The sequence below is a fragment of the Medicago sativa genome, chromosome 2 (assembly GCF_051527215.1).
Source record: "Medicago sativa cultivar Bolivia chromosome 2, Bolivia_mono, whole genome shotgun sequence".
In the NCBI taxonomy this organism is placed as follows: Eukaryota; Viridiplantae; Streptophyta; class Magnoliopsida; order Fabales; family Fabaceae; genus Medicago; species Medicago sativa.
Window position 1 is genome coordinate 58,300,051 of NC_140750.1, and position 19,845 is coordinate 58,319,895.

Consider the following 19,845-nt stretch of genomic DNA (forward strand, 5'->3'; position numbering starts at 1 on the left):
CTGTTCTTGAATCATCTTTACCTTCTCAGTAGTCTGCTGAACAATCTCTGGTCCTAAAACCACACTTTCATGTGTCTCAGTTACGGAAGTATGTGTATGATGTGTCTCACGTGATCCAAGTGGATGATTTGGAAGTAAGGGATAATTTGACCGTTGAGACTTGGCCTGTTAGGATTGAGGATCATGAATTGAAGCGTTTGCGTGGCAAGGAGATCGTTTTGGTTAAAGTGATTTGGGTTGGACCGACTGGTGAGAGTGCCACTTGGGAATCGGAGAGTAGGACCTTCAGGTAATTTTCAAGGGCGAAAATTCTTTTTAGTGGGGGAGAGTTGTAACAGCCCGATTTTCGCTAGATTTATTTTATTATTTATTTATGTGTGTTATATGTGCTCTTGTGTGATTATTTGCCTCTGTGTGTATTTTTGGTTGGGAATTGTAGAATTCGGTGTTAGAAGGGTATTTTAGTCATTTTGGACTTAGGGGCATTTTGGTCATTTTGAGAGTATGGGTAATTTTGTAATTGTTGAAGATTATTTTAGAGCTTAGTAAGAGTTGATATTTTACTAAGTGCTAGAGAGTGTAGTAATTATTTAATTACCAGTAGGTGACCGTTAGTGTTATATTTTACCGTTAAGTGAGTAAGTAACATTTTGGGTTATAATAGAAATGGGTTAGACCCATTAAGGAATGTTAGTTGAGCCCAATTAAGTAAGCCTATTTAAACACTAGTGTTAGTCGAGGAATATGGTTTTACCAACATTTCAACATTTGGGGAGAAGAGATAGAGACAAGAGAAGAGAAAGGGTTTGAAGGAGGAAAGCTAGAAAGAGCTAAAGGGAGGAAGAATTCAAGGGGATTGGAGCTAAAGTGAGACCTTAGCTTGAGTTTGTGGAGAATTAAGGTAAGGGGGTTAGTCTTTGATCATAATCACTTAGTTTTAGCTTCTATCCTAATTTCCTACATAAGTGCTTATTTGAATAATTGATTATTTGTGAAATTAATTGTGAAATTCGTGCTTATGTTGTGATGCAATGTTTGGGTATGCAAATTGAATGTTAATTGAGTTGTTGATGATGAAATTGCAAGCTTAAATCATGTACATATGCATGCTTTGTGTTTTACCCAAAAATTGTTGATATGAGATGTTGTTGTTGATGAATTGTGATGAATTCATGATTGGTTGTTGTTGTTGATGTTGTGAGGTGTTGTTATTGATGTTAGAAACCTTGGGTAATCATAATCTTTGATATTATGATGAATTTGTGTTGTTCTTGAGATTTTCATAAAAAATGGGTCAAATGGTGAATTTTGTGGGAAGGATGTTTTGGGTCAAATTTTATATCAATTTGAGCGTCTTTTTGTGTTTGGAAATGTTTAGACAAACTTTGGGATCAAATTTGGGCATTGGGAAGTCAAAATTGGGGTTTTGGGGTGAAAATGAACTTTTTCCCGAGACTGAACTGTCACAACTCGCAACGGCGTGCTGGTGGCGAGTTGGATGCGAGCAGCAGGGGCTCCCTGGAGCTTACTCGCCTCGCGAGTAAGGTTACTCGCAACTGCGAGTTGCACAGGGAAGTATCCCCTGTTTCCCATTCTTGCATCTTTTTCCCTCGTTTTTGTTTTGAGTTGGTTTTTGATGTAAACATGGAAGTTTTAGATAATCTTGTTATCTTTCCAAAGGCTTTGGTTTGACTTGAAAATGATTCTTGGATTTTAAGTTATGAGGAAAAACACTCTAAGGACGTCTTAGGGAAATTTTACGAAAACTCCGCATAACCACTTTTAAGTCGACCCAAACCTTATGGATTGTTTCCTATTTTCAAACTTGGGTTTTATAAGTTCAATTATGGTTTTCAAACTGTTATGTGTTGGGTCTAACTTGTTTTGCCTAGAAAATGGGAAATTTCGTGAAAGATGTTTCAGTGAGACGAACTTTGTGATTTTTACGAGTTCGTCACATTTGGCCGGTGAAATGCCAAAGTATTCTCTACTGCCCTCACATGTGGCCTAGAGGTATACTTAGTTGAGGCATTGAGTCTTGTTTACTTGGTTTGGTTCAATATCTTCTATTATTTTGAAATGGGATACCGATAGACGAACTTTGTTGGAAATGGTTCTTTTAAACCGATTACCTTGTAAAACTTTCATGAATGGTTATATATGATTAATTGAGGATATGTGGATGATTGTTGAAGGTTGAATATAATGTTTATCATGAAAGGTTGTGTTGTTCCATTTGACTTAAACTATGTGAAGTACATGGAAATGTCGTGATATATTGTAAGTGGTTGTTGAAGCATGATAATTGTGATGTGGACTCTTAGTTGAATTATGAATGTTGTAAGTGTGGACATGTATACTTGATAATGCAATGTTGTTGATGTTAGCCAATGTAATTGGAGGTGTACTTTTACATTGTCGTTGATAGTTGTTGTGCATTATCGGGTCGTTGTATGTCCATGCATCATATCATATGAGTTATATGTGAAATGTAAAAGGAGGTTTACTTTTACATAGTTGTGGTAAGAGGAGGTGTACTCTTACTTAGATGTTCGGTTGGCATCTATTGTTGTTGTTCTGGTACCACATGCATATATGTGTCGAGTATAGGCGCATTGCATAATGAATGGTTATCTTGCTGTGATATGTGGAAGATGATTATGGGTGGTAACTGTGCTGAGTGAATGCTAGTTGTGATAATTGGATTGTTATATGATTGGATATCTGAGAATTAATATGTCAATTATTATTTATTGATTATGATTAATGTAATGCTTACCCCCAGTGGTTTCGACCGCCTACCTGTCTGTATGGATGGGTAAACGCTGTGCAGGATTAGTTGCTTGGTGAGTTTTGCTGGATGTTTGGATGAATGGAGCTTCCTCCGTCGTTGTGTCAGAGTCGTAGGTCTAGGCTCTGATTAGACTTTAGTGTCTGTTGTTGTTTCGAATTATGTTGTATGTTGATGATATTGTCCACTTGTCGGATTTGGAGTATTTTTACATGATGATGTATTTTGACCATGGCATGTATATGTTGGAATTGATGAATTATATTCCACCGTGACTGTTGAGATGTTATATATGCATGTTGACTGGATTGGTTTTGGTTAGACGTAGCGTCTATTTCTTAAATATTTTGTTATATTCACGTGTTTTATCGCTTTAATAGAAGTAGAGCGTTACACGCCTCATTTGACCAACAACCCAAATGTACACAGAGATTATGAAGAACGTCAGCTATGTTCTCATACTATTTGTGTGTGTGAAAAGGTCAGCATGACTACTTATAATACTAATTCCTATATAAAGGGCACAAATTCATAATCATTATTTCTAAGTAATGAAAACTTGCTGCAACACAAATAAGCTAGTTTATGAATTAAGTTAATTTAACATGAGAATTTTCATTAAAACCTAATTTTCTCATACTAATCACAATACACATTAATCTCGCATAAATATTTTAGGCCTAACTAATTAAATCTAAACCTAGGAGAGAGAGTTGACCTCAATCGCTTACGAAATCATAAGAATTCAATGAACTTTGATGCTTTTCAAGTTTTCCCCAATTCCACAATCACTTGACATTTAGCTCCAAACTCACTTCCATTTGAATTTGATGTTTCCAACTAATCCAATAAGGTTATTGCTAACTAAAATCAACACATGTAACAACAAACAAATAGGTTAAATCAATTAGGGTTTCAATTAACATTCTATTGCATGTAAATTTCCTTTTGCTATGATTAGAACCTAATATGAGAAACTCACCTCAATTCGTATAGATCCCTCAAGATTTTGCCCTTTAGTACTTCTTCAACACGAGCCCTTCATCTTCTTCCTCGGGTAATAGGCGGAGGAACAAATGAGCAAACCTAAATGATGGGAAAACTAGAACAATTAAGAAAATGAGATGAAAGCAAAATGAGAACGATTGGGAAAAAGAGAGAGGAACGATTGAACATCAAACGAGATGAAGAAAAACCCCTTCTTCCAGAATGAGACGAAGGGAAACCCAGATGTGTAAATGCGTGTGGTTTTAGTTTCTGCTTGTTTTCATTTTCTTATTTTGTTTTTTTTAATTATAAGTTGAATTAATTGGGCTATTGGCAGAAATAAAGGGATAGTGAGGGATTTTTTAATCTGGCAGCATGTTCAAGATCAATACTGGCGAAAAAATATCTGCCACTAATACAAGATAGTTTGGTCATGAGCAGTACTGAGGGATTTATCCGTCAGTAAAGTAATTTTCGGAATTATTGAAGGTTTATTCCGCCAGTAATGTTATTGAGGGTTTTTTGTGTATTACTGAGGGTTTAAACCGTCAGTAATTACTGGGGGTCTAAATCCCTCAGTAATGCAATTTTGAATTGGTTAGTAAATTGGAGAATTCTTGTAGTGTTTAAAGCTTCCTTTTTGTTGATTTCTAAGCTCTCATTTGTTCTTCAGAGCCCATATATGATGTAAATTTTTGACTATGGTCCTGTACACTTGAACAAATATTAGCTAGTCCAATTGACAATTTTTAGTACCTTGTTATCATCAAAACTCTCAAAGGTTTATTTTTAAACACATTTTGTTCCAACAAAATATATTGTCGAGAAATAGTTTTTTAAAGTAGCATTCAACAACTTTTAACCAAAGCTCATTCCATTCAATTTTATGCATTAAAAAAAGTTCCCTTTCTAGTAATTACTTAATTGATATTGTGTTTGACCTAACTTCTCCTAAAAATGTATAGAAGTAAAAAAAACCCGGGTCAAACGGTATCTTAATCTCCCACAGCGGCAGTGTATAAAGCAACTGAATTTGGGAGAAAAAATTGGAAAATAGTTAAAAATAAAAAAATTGGAAAATAGTTAAAAGTTTTTAAAAATATAAAAAGTAGAAAATAGTTAAAAAAATCGGTGAGGTAGCACTCAACCAAGCAACACTAAAAAAAATTATATGCATCAGCGTGACAAAAACACAGACAGACGGACATAAAATATTACTCAAAACGTTAAAGTGTGTGTGTAAATATTTGCGAGGTTGAAGAAAGGAAATAAAAGTATTTGGTATCATTAAATGACAGTGTGAATAAAAATATTTGTGAGGTTGTGATGATTAAACAGTATTGAAATTAAAATAATTGATAGTGTGTTTGACCTAACTTCTCCTTAAAAATGTAGAGAAGTTTGAAAAAGCCGGGTCAAACGATACCTTAATCTCCCACAACGGCAATGTAGAAGCAACTAAATTTGGGTGAAAAAATTGAAAAATAGTTAAAAAAATAAAAATTGGAAAATAGTTAAAAGTTATTAAAAATATAAAAATTATAAAAGTTATTAAAAATATAAAAATTATAAAATAATTAAAAAAATAGTGAGGGGCAAAATGGGAAATGCACCGTAAAAATGATGAGGTGACACTAACCACACCCCATCAATAGGAAATTACTAAAATGCCCCTCCTAGGGAAAAATGGTAAAATCCTAGGGACTTATCTATATCTATTTATCTATCTATCTATATATCTTTGAATTTGAAACTTGCCTCATTCTAAAGCTTGGATTGTGCCTATATGGCACACCTAAAAAAGCTTCTCATAACACCTCTAAAAAAAACCTTTGCTATCTCCTCTTAATCTATCTCCTCTTTTACTAATAATTAAATTAAATAAATAAATCACATAAGTCATAACTTTCATTGAATTGTGATTATAACAAACAAAAAACTAATGCATGAAATTAAATATGTAACTCCATCTTTCATATGAAAAGTTAGAGTCAAATGTTAACCAAATTTTTAGCTTCCCTTGCACATGCGTTTTGATGGTTCATGTGGACATAATGGTCAGGTTTAACTAAAGGGTTAATTATGTTTCTAGTCCCTATAAAATAGCGACCTTGTAAGTTTAGTCCTTACTTAATTTTAATAGCATTTTTAGTCCCTATAAAAAAAATTTACTTATAATTTTAGTCCCTGCTAAAACAAAGTTTGATTAATTATCCTTAAACTCTTAAATTTTTGAACGATTTTTTTGAGACAAGATTAGAACACTATGAAAGGTTCGTTTACTAAAATTTAGAATTTTCAGACATGAAATGAATTAAATATGAATTTTTTAAAACGACAAAAGTTAAAGATAAAAAGTAATAAAATCTGGATGTAGAAATCAAATTTTGCGATAATTTTTTGCGGAGGAACTTTTAGTAATGTTCTAAACATGTCTGCAAAAAATTGTTCAAAAATTTAAGAGTTTAAGCATAAATTAAACAAATTTGAATTGAGTAGGGACTAATACTCAAGGCAAAAAAACAAAATTAGGGACTAAAAATGCTATTAAAATTAAGTAAGGACTAAACTTACAAGGTCGCTATTTTATAGGGACTAGAAACATAATTAACCCTTAACTAAATGTTAAGATCTTTTGATCATCAATTCTACATCTAATTCAATTCATAAGGTTGGGAATGTGAAAATGAAATGTTATCTACTTCTAAAATCTTCCCATACTTGGTTCCCTTCTTCCTTTCTTTTATTTTTGTTCATGAATTTAGTTTTTTGGATCCATAAATGGTTAATATATGTGCAAAATATAAGATGTGAAATATCTAACCCAGATAGCTTATTTTTTTTCTTCTGAGATTGATAGTTTTATTCTTTTTTGCTGCAATCTTTTGCTTTCAGCAATGTGTCAAATAAATTTTGGCTTTTGGACATTATCACTTTACGGGTATCTAAAAAAAAAATTAAAAAAATGTGTATTGTCAATTCTAGCTGGCGGACACTTGCAATAATAATCATAGTCAAAGAAAACTTACAATAATAATAATAATTGTAGAACTAAATTATACCGAAGTTCCTTTAAGTTATTTAATTGTAATAAATTGTTTTTTTAAATTTTTTTGTACCAATTAGTTATAACAAGTTTGTTCTTTAAGTTTTTTCCGTACCAACAAGATTATTTAAGTTATTTTACCGTAACAATTTGGAGATTTCAGATCTAAAAAATAAAGTTATTGGAGACCTAAAAGTTACAATTAAATAACTTAAAGCACCCAAGTGTTACAAACAATACTTAAAAGATTAATTTGTTACAATTAAATAATTTAAAGAACGTAAGTGATACGAAAAAAAAAACTTAAAACACCAACTTATTACAGTTAAATAACTTAAAAGACTCCCAGTTCCTTCAACAATTATTTTTTTAATAAACATCCGGTGTAATTTAGCCTAATTACGGCTTGTATTCATTGATATTTAGATTTATAGACTAAGGTATTCATTTTTGTATTTGTCATTTAGTTTTTTCTCATGAATATTTGTCGTTTATATAAAATGATTGAATTATGGGGCCATGTGAATAATGAGTAAAAGATGAAAAAATTATTCGAGTATTCCAGTGAATATCATGTGCGTTGGTTAAGAAAGGTGAGGACTCCAGCACAGTTTTAGGTCTGTACTCACTTGAGTTGGATGAATCATACTTTTTTTTTGGAGTATGGAGTTGGATGAATGATAGCCATGTGTATTTTCACCGATTGAATTTTTTTATACTAGACTTTTTTTTTTCTCATCTTAAGAGTTTATTTATAAATTATAGGCGAAACTCATACACATTTTTTTTTTACATAATGGACATTAAATATGAAAATTTTGGGAATTGTGGATCTGAATCCGAGTCCCAGCATATTAAACATCTTTGTGGTTTATTACCTTTCGAGACTCATACTAGACATTTAATCCGTGTATTTGCTTATATTTATGTAAGAGTTTGTGAACATAATCTATATGATATAATATCTCAACTCAAATGTGAGATTTCTGTAATATGTATTCGATAAAAAAAAAAAAAAATTGTTGAGCAATATAAATATAATGAAATGAAAAACTCAGAATCCATCTCAATATATGAACGTTTATTATGCATTGAAAACTTATGTGCAGAATTTTATATCAAAAAGGAAATTAACTTTTTTAACGAGGATAAAATGTACTAATTGACATGTCATTAACAGAAAAGGGTTTAGAACTACTGGCATATAGACCTGAGCTTGACTCCTGCTGCCCAACAATTTTTTGATCAATTGTACTATGCAACACAAATGCTGGTTCTTGTGGAAATGGCAGTTCAAGTGAGTGATTAGTAAGATATGAAACGACTGTTGCCATTGTAGGTCTAGCATTTGGATTTTCTTGGACACATAATAAACCAATTTGAATGCATTTTATAACTTCATTTTGAGAATATTTTTCTTTTATATCTGGGTCAATTGCAGTGAACAATGTTTGGTCATTCCATTGTCTCCAAACCTGTAACATTTATCATATAAAACGTTCAAACAGCTATATTTTCATATTTAATCAAAACAATTTTTCTTCACATGCAATACAAACACATGAGAACTAAGTTTAAAAATGTTATAGATATCACACTCACATAGCTCAAGAGGCCTTTTGCATCCGGATTTGATTCGTAAGAATTAGCATTCCTTTTCCCAGTGATTATCTCTATGACCATTACTCCAAAACTAAAAACATCTGATTTTTCGGAAAACCTTCCAAGCATTGCATATTCTGGAGACATATAACCACTGTAAAACAAACTACAATTAGTTAAAATACACCACTTAAAAAGAGAGAACAACATATACAAGAATTTAGAACTTACTATGTTCCCACAATTCTGGTGGTTTTACCGCGATCTTGGTCAATGTCAACAATTCTAGCCATGCCAAAATCTGAGATTTTAGGGTTCATACGTTCATCTAATAGAATATTACTAGGTTTAAGATCACGATGTATAACTTTTAGTCGAGAATAATCGTGTAAATAAAGAACTCCTAAAGCAGTTCCTCCTATAATTTTGTAGCGCTCGGACCAGCTTAACTTTTGCTCTTGAGCCCCTGAAAAAATAAATGAATAAAAGAAATGAAAACTATTTTTTGGACGTATAGTAAATAAAGATATAACGTAGTAAAATGGGTGCATGTATCACTTTTTCCTTTTTTGGTTTCATGCATGTATCACTTTACACTCCCTTTTCTATATTTATAAGCCTTATCTGGAGAAAAAAAAAGTTGTGTCCCCCCATCACTTTTTCCTTTTTTTTGGTTTCATCCCCCAATTATTTTATTCTTTTTTTTCTTCATATGGACCGAATTAACCATTAAAAGTCCTACACAAAAGTGAACCACTAGTCAAGGTGTCCGACCTAACAATTGAATTTTGCAGTTAAGCTAGAATCGATGGACATTCAAATATACTTATTAATACCATTAATTTATCTTTAAAAATTCAATTTTAATTTTAGACACATTAATATAAATTAAATAAAATGTATTTTAGAAAAATCTATATAAAATGGACACATTTTTCGTAGTGGTCGGAGTTTGAAACCCTAACCTTGCATATATTATGCATTATCCATACCAACACATTAAATTAACGACGGCCATATTTCTTAATATATGGAAGAAAAAAAATGCTTATAAAAAGAACGGAGGAAATATTGAAAGAGAAGGTCAAAGTTAAGTCCATATACCGAATAGAAAATAATCAAGACTTCCATTTGGGACATATTCGTAAATGAGAATCTTCTCTTGCTCTTCTAGGCAAAATCCTATCAATGCCACAAGATTTCTATGTTGTAGCTTGGCTATCAATAAAATCTCATTCTTGAACTCAATCGAACCTTGTGTGGAACTTGTTGAAAGCCTCTTGACGGCTATATCTCGTCCATCACGAAGAGTGCCCTAGAAATATATAAACTATTATTGTTAAACATGGCCGTTCCCGACAATTTAGATGCCCGATTAATTTTGACAATTTTCGTTAAAGAAATAAAAAATAAAAAATCCAACATTACTTATAGTGATAAATAATTAATTTGTAGTTAAATATATTAGCATTGATTCAAACATGACTTTTATCTACAGACAAATAAACATTTACCAACGAAAAAATGACATTTAGGGACATATTTTATCGTAGGTAAGAGCGTTATTTTTTTTATCCTACACCCCAACAATTATACCCTTATCCCTACAAATATTTGAGAACTTCATAAATTGGAGGCCATGTTCCATAGAGCTCGTTGCTCTTGCTAAGGAACGGCCCTGTTGTTATATAGGAAACATTATTTTTTATATATATGCAAACCAATGCTATCACATAAGCAAGTTAGCACAAGAAGTGCAAAGCTTCAACAAACCCTTATAAAACATGATTGTAATTAATAAACATGGTTATATGAAAACAAAACAAAAAACATAGTTGTAAAAGACAGAAAATATATTATTGCTTTTTACCTTGTAAACTTCTCCAAATCCACCTTTTCCAATCTTGTTCTCATGTGAGAAATTGTTTGTTGCTGTAGCAATTGTAGCTAAATCGAATTGCAACCCCTCTAAAGTGGTACTTTCACGTCCAACTTGACCAATATGTATGAGTTGGGGAATTAATTAGTTTGGAAACATCATGAACACAAGTTTGAGAGAAAAAAAAAATAGAAGCCTAGTTCGTCCCTATGAAATAAAAAAGAATTCAATTTCATTCTTAAATCTTAATTGTCGTTAAAAATTTACCATTTTTATGGATATTTTAATTATGGAGTATTTGAGATCAGTTTGAGCGTTATTTCAAAAAGAGCAATGCTATATCTCTAGAAAAATAACATCAAGAATTTAAGAGTCAAAGTATACCTTTTTTAAGGGTCAAAGTATACTTTTTACATTTCTCAATATTTCTGAGGGACTAAATAAGAGTTTTTTTCTTTTTCTTTAGAGTTGGGCCTTACAGTTTTCTTGGAGGAGAATATTGGACCTGCTTGTTCTCGTTTTTCTCCTCCGATAATACAAGCAAACAGCAAAGACTATTGCAGAAGCAGCCACAATGGGTATAGCAACAATGATAGCTATTCGTGATTTTCCTTTTTTATTTTCTACGCATGCAAAAACAAAACTTCTGTCATTTTACCATAAAAAAAACAAGCGTATCATTGAAACACGAATAATAATTTCAACAGAGAACTTAACCAAATAAATTAATTGATTAAATAACTTCTAAAAAAAATGATATTTGGACATAAATATTTTGATGGCAAATATGTACGTTCTCTTTTGATTTTTACTTGTGCTTATGAAATGCGTAAAATTTATAGAAGGTAAAAAGCAAGAACTATAAAGATAAACGCACACAATGTCACATATGATTTCTAACAAGATGATCATTTTACCAAAAAAAATTCAACATGATTAATTTTAGGGTCATGTTAACCAGTGCCCCCGGGGCACTGGTTAAGGAAGCCAAATTTAAGTCAAAAAGAACACTTTTTAAGTTTTTAATGCAATGACAACACAACTTTCAATGTAAGATACTACTATATTTAACTCCTTAACCAGTGCCCGGGGCACTGGTTAACATTTCCCTTAATTTTATGTCATCTAGTCTCTATTTGAATATTTTAAACCAAACAAGACAGTGGAATGAAATGATTTTTTTTTTTTTAGTGGTCGGGGTTTGAACCCCGAATCTTGCATTCATTGTCTCAACCAACTAAGCTAAGCTCACGAGAGGACAGTGGAATGAAATGATTTATTAACGAGATTTTGCTTCTTAGCGTTATCAACTAAGCTTTTTTTTTTCATAAACAAAAGCTTTGAATAAGCGTATATTTAGACTTACTTACCTGTCGAATTGGGTCCTGCAGGCGCTGGAGTTGGTGCCAAAGTAAGAGAACGATAGAAAGGGTAAATTTCAAACCTTATAATACAATTAGGATACAAAACTCTTCCACCTTGCGTTCCTGCACAACACCTTGGAAGATCTGAATTTATCAAACCATAAAGACAACTTCTACACTCTCTTTCTACAATATCTTGTGTACACTGAGCTAAACAATAAAGATTCTGAAATATATTTATTTTCGCTTCCCTTGTAGCGAATTTCTTCGAAGAAGAAGAAGCTTCATCTGAAGTTTTGTTCAACGTATCATACAACAAACGGTTGAAGCTTTCTTGGTTTGTCATGTTCGTTGGACTTGAGAGAACATAGCCTGGTCTTGTTGCAACTGTTGAAAAGAATGATATGTTGGAATACCGAACCATGCATTCATCGTACCACATAACTGCTGCAACTGAAACAGTGCACTCTTTATTTGTGGACAATCTTTGAGTTGCGTTTCCGACGCATGATGTGCATAGATTAGAGGGGATGTCACCCCTGCACATATATAGTCCATAGACTGTTTCTGAATTATTTTTCCCGGACACGGTGTTGTTGAAGAATTGGGTGTTTTGATCGGTTTTTGCTTTGGAAGATAAGGAAGAGAAGAGAGTTTTGAGGTTTGTTTGGTAGGTGCTGTTGGATGTGAAATTGTTTTTTGAGCAAACTTGGTAGAGAAAATTTGGGTCTTGTGCATGAGAATTTGTTGCAAAATTGAGGAAGATGATTGAAATGGTTAAGAGGAAGAAGACTAGTACTTGGATGTTGGAAGAGGAAGCCATGGATGTACGTTTGAGATTTTGATTTTTGAGAGCATGCAGTAGCTAGCTACCAACAACATAAAGTTGCTTTGCCATTTGTACTTTGTTCAGTGGATTGATCCTCGACGGTAGGTTTGATTCATTTTTCATTTTTTCGTCAAAAAAATAGAAATGTATAGTTTTTTTAAGAAAGAAATATATAGAAAATATATATATATATATATATATATATATATATATATATATATATATATATATATATATAGTTAATGCTGATTCCTTCAAAAAAAAATATATATAGTTAATGCTGATGAAATATTATTTTTGCGTTGACAAATGAAAAATATTAGCATAAATATTCTTTTTTTATGCATCAACGAAGATTGGATTAAATATTTATTGGGAAATGTTAACTTATGCCTATAAGTTAAAAAACCAAATGTAAAACGTTTTTTTGGAGAACTGAAGTGTTCGGGGTTCGATACCCCGCCCCTGCATATAATATGCAATATCCTTGATAATTGAGTTAAGCTCACGAGAATTCTCCTTATCTCTTTTAATAAATAAATAAAATAAAATGGGCTTAATTAAAGTGTTGGTCTCTCTATTTTCACACACTCATATAGTTGGTCCCTCCGTTATAAAATCATTCAGTTTTGGTCACTTTTTCAAATTTTTGAAGTTCAAAACGATGTATCATATTTAAATTGAATTTTTCTGAGAGTTTTTCTTATTAATTTCTTATTGATCATTTTATTTTATCATTATCATGTCGCATGACACATTATTTAAAAGGACATACTAACCCGTGTCACGGTGCTTTCTCTTATTTAAAATATGTCATCTCAATATCTTTTAGTTTAAATTTTTTAGAAAGAGACAAGTGAATAATTTTAAAATAAAGGAACTATGATTAAATAAAATGGGTTAAATATGTTTTTGGTCCTTATAAATATATTATCTTTTCGTTTTAGTCTCTCTAAAATTTTCCTTTAATATTTAGTTCCTATAAAATTTTCAATCATTACTTTTGGTCCCTATTTTAAAGTTATTTTTTGTATTTTTTTAATGAAATTATGCAAAAACGTGTAGAATATTATAAAAATCTCTCCAAATAAAAATTAGAATTTTTAAAAAAAAAAGATAAATTAATATAAATTTTAAACCGCTAAAAAATTCAAAATTCATATTTAATTTATGTTTTGTTAAAAAATTCTAATTTTTTTTAGAGAGTCTTGTAATATTATAGATTTTTCTGCAAATTTTTATTAAAAAAATATGAATCTACATATGAGTTTATTTTAAAGGATGAAACAAAAGTAAAGATGAAAAACTTTTGGACAAAGGTAATGAAGAGGAACAGAAATAAAAGGTTGAAGGAATTCAAAGACATGGTGTAATTGTTGGTGTAAGCCCTAGAGGCCAATAGTTTATGTTAAACTTATCTTAAGTAATACTACCTCCGTCCCTAATTATAGGACCCTTTTGAGAAATTTTTTTGTCTCTTTTTATAAGACCCTTTTGCTATTTCCAAGTGCATTAATTAATTCTTTACCAATATATCCCTATTTATTTTATATCTTTTTCTTCAATCAACATTAAATACTACATTGAAAACATACACTAACCCTCTTTTTTAAAGGACAAATTTGTAAAAACAATAGTAATTACAAACAAATTTATTATCACTTTTAATTTTCTTAATTCCCGTTATTTTTTTAAAAGGGCCCTATAATTAGGGACGGAGGTAGTATGACTTTTATTATTGAATAATATATGGCACTCTTTATTATATTTATGTAATGTTAATAAAGTCCTTAGAATAGATAGTTCGTGTAATAATATAATTAAGTGTGACTTAATCATGAGATTACATTATCATAAAGAACGCTATGTATCCGTAGTCAAAGCTTTAATATAAATAAAGGATAATAATAAAGCATCGAGACTATTATGTATGTAGACTGATGACCGCATCTCATGGGTCATATATATGAGATATTAAGTCTATACATAGGTATAAATATTAGGAGTAATATTTATACTGGATTGACCCACCGTGAGAACACTACATAGTATGTTATGATATTGTCATAAGATATTCTCACGATGATAATAATGTATATCGCTCTTAGACCTGAAACCACTATGATCCCTAGATGTGGACTCAAGTGCTTTGTTGCCATTCTAACGTTGTCTGTAACAGGATAACCATAACGTTGGTTGATGGGTACTTGATGAATCATGCTGAGGGACACGAGTGTCCTAGATGGGATTTGTCCCTCCTCATAAACAGGAGATATATCTTTAGGCCTCTTGATGAAATATGACTGTAAAACTGCATGGCCATGCCGAACTAAATCAATATAAGATATTGGACTTATTCGTTATTCAGTATATTTTGGAATCAAGAAATATAAATATTGATCTATACAAGGGTGACAAAATATCTATCCCTTGGGATCAATGAAGATATCGAGACAAAAGAGTAATTATACACATGAGTATTATCATGGAAAAGTTTCGTCAGATCACTTGACATTCTTGTCACTTGGGTAGCAATGATGTGTTGCTAGATACCGCTCATTGTTTATAGTATTAAATATTAGATTTAATATTATTGCCAACGTGACTAGAACATATAGGGTCACACACAAAGAATAGTCAAAAGAGAAATATATAAGTATGACTTATATAAGGGGTGCGTTTAGTAAATGACGCTAATTAGTTAGCAGAGTTACTAAACTCGTTATTGGGCTTACTGAAGCCCAATAGCGACTTTTGACTTGCAGAGCACACTAGATGTTCTATAAATAGAACCCTAGTGCTGAAGTTTTAAGTTACACGTTTTTGAGCAACCCTTCTTCTCTGCACTTCTGATTCCTTGGCTAGCACTGAGTTTTGGAGGAGCACTGTTCGTGTGGACTTGCTAGAGGCTTTGCTGCTTGCTTGGCTGTGATCGAGATTCCAGTTTCCAGCTTTCAGATTCCACACTACGAGGTAACAATCGAATCACTGATTCATGTTTGAATTTCGTAATGATCCAAGGAAAGAAAATCGAAATTATTCCGCTGCTTCTACTCCATTCATGTATTCGATTTTCCTTCAGTAATTCATGGTTCTGTTTATTGTGTTAATGAATGAAATGTTGCATATGTTAATGTTTGTGAAATCGAAATTTGTTTAAGATTATTTATTAATTGGACATCATTTGTTGCAAGTTAAAAATGAAGTTGCAAGTCAAGTCAAGTCAACCTTGTTTTGTTTTTGTTATGATGCATTTTAGTCCTTGTCATTCTGTTTTCTGTGAAATTAATCATCTAGGAAAAGTCTTTGTTTATTTATTGTTGGACGTGTTTATTACTCTATGTTGAAATTGTGTAAGACGTCGTAGAATGGAAAAAGGAAGGTCAAGAGAGTGATGTAAGAAAGCGAGGACATGGAAAATAAAGGATTATTGAAGGGACCACAATTCCCCTGAGAATGGGTTGAATAAGTCTAATTTAGATAGTTGTAGACTGTTATCATGATTACTTGGTTTAGCTTCATTTTATAAGTGAGATAGAAATCTCACATCGGATAGAAAAATTGAGGTTGAACATTTTATAAATGAGAGAATCGACAAATTTATTATCTTAGATTTTGGATAAAAATGTGGTGTATGTTTCAGGGAAATTTTACCCTATACCCCTACATATTTACCTTCACCCCTACAAATTACAAAAATTCCAATTTTACCCTTTTATCATTTAATACCCTCACTTTCATCTTGTGTGAGTTCAGAGTTCACCCCTACATCACTTTTTTTTTCTTCCCGGAATACTCCAAAAAACAGTTCCCCTTTGGCATTATTTTTCACAAAACTCATGTTCATTTCTCCCTAGAATAAAACTGAAAAACTCTATGTATTGTTTTCGGTGTGTGAACATCTACGTACAGAAACTTCAAATAGCTCATTTCTGTAATTGCAACATATTCCAGTAACAAATTAAGATGCTAACATAAAGAGTTATAAAATGTATGGTGTGTTTAAATGGCTATTAGATGAGATGAGAGTCTGATTAAAAAGTAATTGGTCGAATCATGGTGGACAGATGCCAAAAACAAAAACAAATTATATAGTTTTTTTTAAGCAACAGATCGAAATTAAATATTAGAATTTCACCGAATTATAATATTCCAGGAACAATTCCGGGAACGATTCCTGGACAACGTAATTTCACCGAATTGACATTTCCATAATACGATTCCAATAAACCTTAAAAATCCAGAAAATCTCAAACCTCAATCAATGATTCGGTAAACAATTAAAAGAACAAACACAGGAAAAGGTTAAGAGAAAGAACAATGAAATGTTTTTGGCAAACAATTGTTACTGATTGTTGGGAGCATTTTTTCAGCCAGGAAGGGATAAACAACACGTAAGTTTTTTTTTTTTTTTTCTCAGAAAAAAGGTGAGGTGAATATGGGTGAAAGGGTGAAGGGTAAACTTGGTAGTTTGTGTTAAATGTTAGGGTCAATGTATAAATGTAGGGGTATGAGGTATAACTTCCATGTTTCAGTTCTCTTGCTTAATGTGAGGTCACCGGGCTTCTTTAGCAACCCAACACATTTTGATCAGAAATTCAAAAGTTAAGATTGACTCGATTGACTCAATATTTATGGGGATTTTTTCGTGAACATTTCCTTTAAAAAAAACATTTCAAAATTTTTTAAAAAAATTAACCTTCAAAAAAACACTTTTTTACCATATCCTTTAAAAGTCAACCATCACACTCAACTTAAATTGTTCTCACGCAAAGCTTTATGATGATGTGACACTTTAGAAAAACTTCATATCATCTCTCAAATTTCTTAATTTAATCTCTAATTAAACACACCCACTATATTTTATGTTTTAGTTTTTTTTTTTTTAAGGTCCCTTCATAGTCCAATCCAATGAATTAGGTAACAGCTTAGGAAATTTTGGCATAAACCAATTAAGTTACAAAAACTTAATTCATATAATAATTCATAGATTACTATATATATATATATATATATATATATATATATATCCATTAATAAGTTTAAGTTACAGAAACTTTTCACGTTTCTTACTTCATATTACTTTTTTTTTTTAAGATATATTACTTTTTTTTATTGATGCATTATATTATAACCACATTAGACAATAAACACGTTGCATTTGCTCTTATTATATCTACTAGAACCATGACCCGTGCTGACGCACGGGTCTTATTTTCATGTAGAATAAGTCATAATAAATTTAACAATAAGAGTACAAAATTTATGATACATTCCAAGCCATGAATCATAGGAATAGTAGAACTTTAATTCTGTTAAATAATAGAAAGTACACAACCTAGGGAAAATTGTCAGGCATAAATAGTTAACAATGAAGAATATTAATTTCGGTCAATCCTTCCAAGTACACAATTTAGGATACATTGCGAAAAACTTCGTGATAAACTACATTAGAGGTTACATCAGTGTCTTCACCATCATCATCAGATATTAATATCTTCAAACCTTCTCTTGAAGCAACCCTTGACAAAGCCACGTACAATTGACCATGAGAGAAGATAGACGATGGCAAATATACGCCAACATGTTTCAAAGATTGACCTTGGCTTTTGTTTATAGTCATTGCAAGAGAAACGGTAAGCGGAAACTGCTTTCGTTGAAACTTGAAAGGAATTCTAGTATCAGACAGTATCAAAGATATTCTTGGAATAAAAACTTTATCACCTTTGTTAGAGCCGGATATGACTTGTCCTTCAAGCACAAACCTACCCATCCTTGTAATGACCAACCTAGTTCCGTTGCACAATCCCAAACTCTGATCTATATTTCTCAACAACATCACTGGAACTCCTACTTTTAAGTGCAACTTGTGATTTGGAAGTCCAGACGCAACTATTGTGCTTATGACTTATAAGCTTAAAAGGGCCATCATTGAAACCAACAACAACACCGTCAAGAACGTATGCAAATCCTTCTGTCACCATTTTCTGGAATTTGGACACCAAATCTCTTCGGACAGTTGCCTGCATCCGACCACCCTAGAAAAAACGAAAAAAAACAAATTAAAGCACAGTTAGCAAAAATGCTTATCGCAACAATTCAGGAGTGGTTTCATAACACTTGTAAGGAGACACAAAACCAACCTTGTCATCAACCAAGAGGATGTTCATGAAAGTGATGTCGTTAGGATCCTTCTTAGATGGTATACACCATACATGAGAGACACACACTTTCATCTTGAGATCTCTTTTCCCACCAGTTACAGCCAAAATATTTGTGTAAGCGTTGGCCATAGCTGCAGCAGACAAAAGGAATATACTATTTCTTAATCTATGGAATGTTGCAATTGAGAATTCAGAAATAGAAGTTATTACTTATAGGAAATCAGCCACAACAATCACGTAAAAATGAGGAGCAACCAATAAATACAGGTTTCCTGAATTTGAAATGTTGACTTTGCATAATCAATGAAAATTGAAGGTGGCAGCATCAGTGGCGCATCGGAAGGGGAATGTGGAGTGCGTCATTTCAGGAAACAGATTTCGATGCCAACAATGAAAATGTGTTACAGTGGCTTGCAAAATATCTCTTATGGTGGGAGAAATATTTCAAACGATAAATTAATTAAAAATTAGGTACGTTGGAAAATTCCTCAAGAATTATGTTAGGATTAAATACGTTGAGTTAAACGGTAATTCCATTTAAATCATGGTCCCATCGAAAAAAAGAAAATCGTGTTACAGTGCAAAGCCAATAATTCTTACGGTGGTATATTCATTTTTAACGTTAACCATTATGAACAATTACTTGCTTTTAATTTAATTTGAACACGATGCTATTTTTTTATTATGCAATCTTGTGGCCTTTTTTTTTCCTAAAGAAATTTTCAACCGTGTGGTTTTAATACTATTTAAAGTACAATTGATTGGTTTTAATACTAAAGAAATTGTGTTATAATGCTAATAAATATACAATTGATTGTGAGTTATTTTATTTCCATTATACAATTTTATATGTTATTTATTCACATTTCAAATTTGGGATGGCAATTAATATGCAATCGTGTGTAATTCTATTTCAAAAATTAAATTAATATGCAATCGTCTTATAAATGGAAGTTTTCAACCGTGTGTTTTTATTGCTAATAAATATACAATTGATTGTGCGTTATTTTATTTCCATTATACAATTTTGAACGTAATTCACGGGTCTAATTTTCAAGCTCGTTTTTTTTTTTCGTTTTAATGGTATCGTGTTCTATACTATTTTCAATGTATCTAATTCACATTTCAAATTTGGGATGACAATTAATATGCAATCGTGTGTTATTTTTATAGACTAAAATTA

The 19,845-nt window shown here is 31.7% G+C and overlaps 2 protein-coding genes across 2 annotated transcripts; both read right to left on the reverse strand.

Moving 5' to 3' along the window:
• Positions 1-7,747: 7,747 nt before the first annotated feature.
• LOC146949284 (cysteine-rich receptor-like protein kinase 25) lies at positions 7,748-12,619 on the reverse strand. Its single transcript, XM_085745358.1, has 7 exons — positions 11,676-12,619; positions 10,785-10,928; positions 10,297-10,418; positions 9,531-9,741; positions 8,658-8,892; positions 8,427-8,580; positions 7,748-8,299 (listed from the first exon to the last, which is right to left on the reverse strand). The coding sequence occupies exons 1-7, from the start codon at positions 12,490-12,492 to the stop codon at positions 7,964-7,966; spliced, it is 2,019 nt and encodes a 672-aa protein (XP_085601484.1). The 5' UTR covers positions 12,493-12,619; the 3' UTR covers positions 7,748-7,963.
• Positions 12,620-17,911: 5,292 nt separating this feature from the next.
• Positions 17,912-18,791, reverse strand: LOC146949285 (uncharacterized). Its single transcript, XM_085748507.1, has 3 exons — positions 18,642-18,791; positions 18,449-18,536; positions 17,912-18,405 (listed from the first exon to the last, which is right to left on the reverse strand). The coding sequence occupies exons 1-3, from the start codon at positions 18,789-18,791 to the stop codon at positions 17,912-17,914; spliced, it is 732 nt and encodes a 243-aa protein (XP_085604633.1).
• Between the last annotated feature and the right edge of the window lie 1,054 nt (positions 18,792-19,845).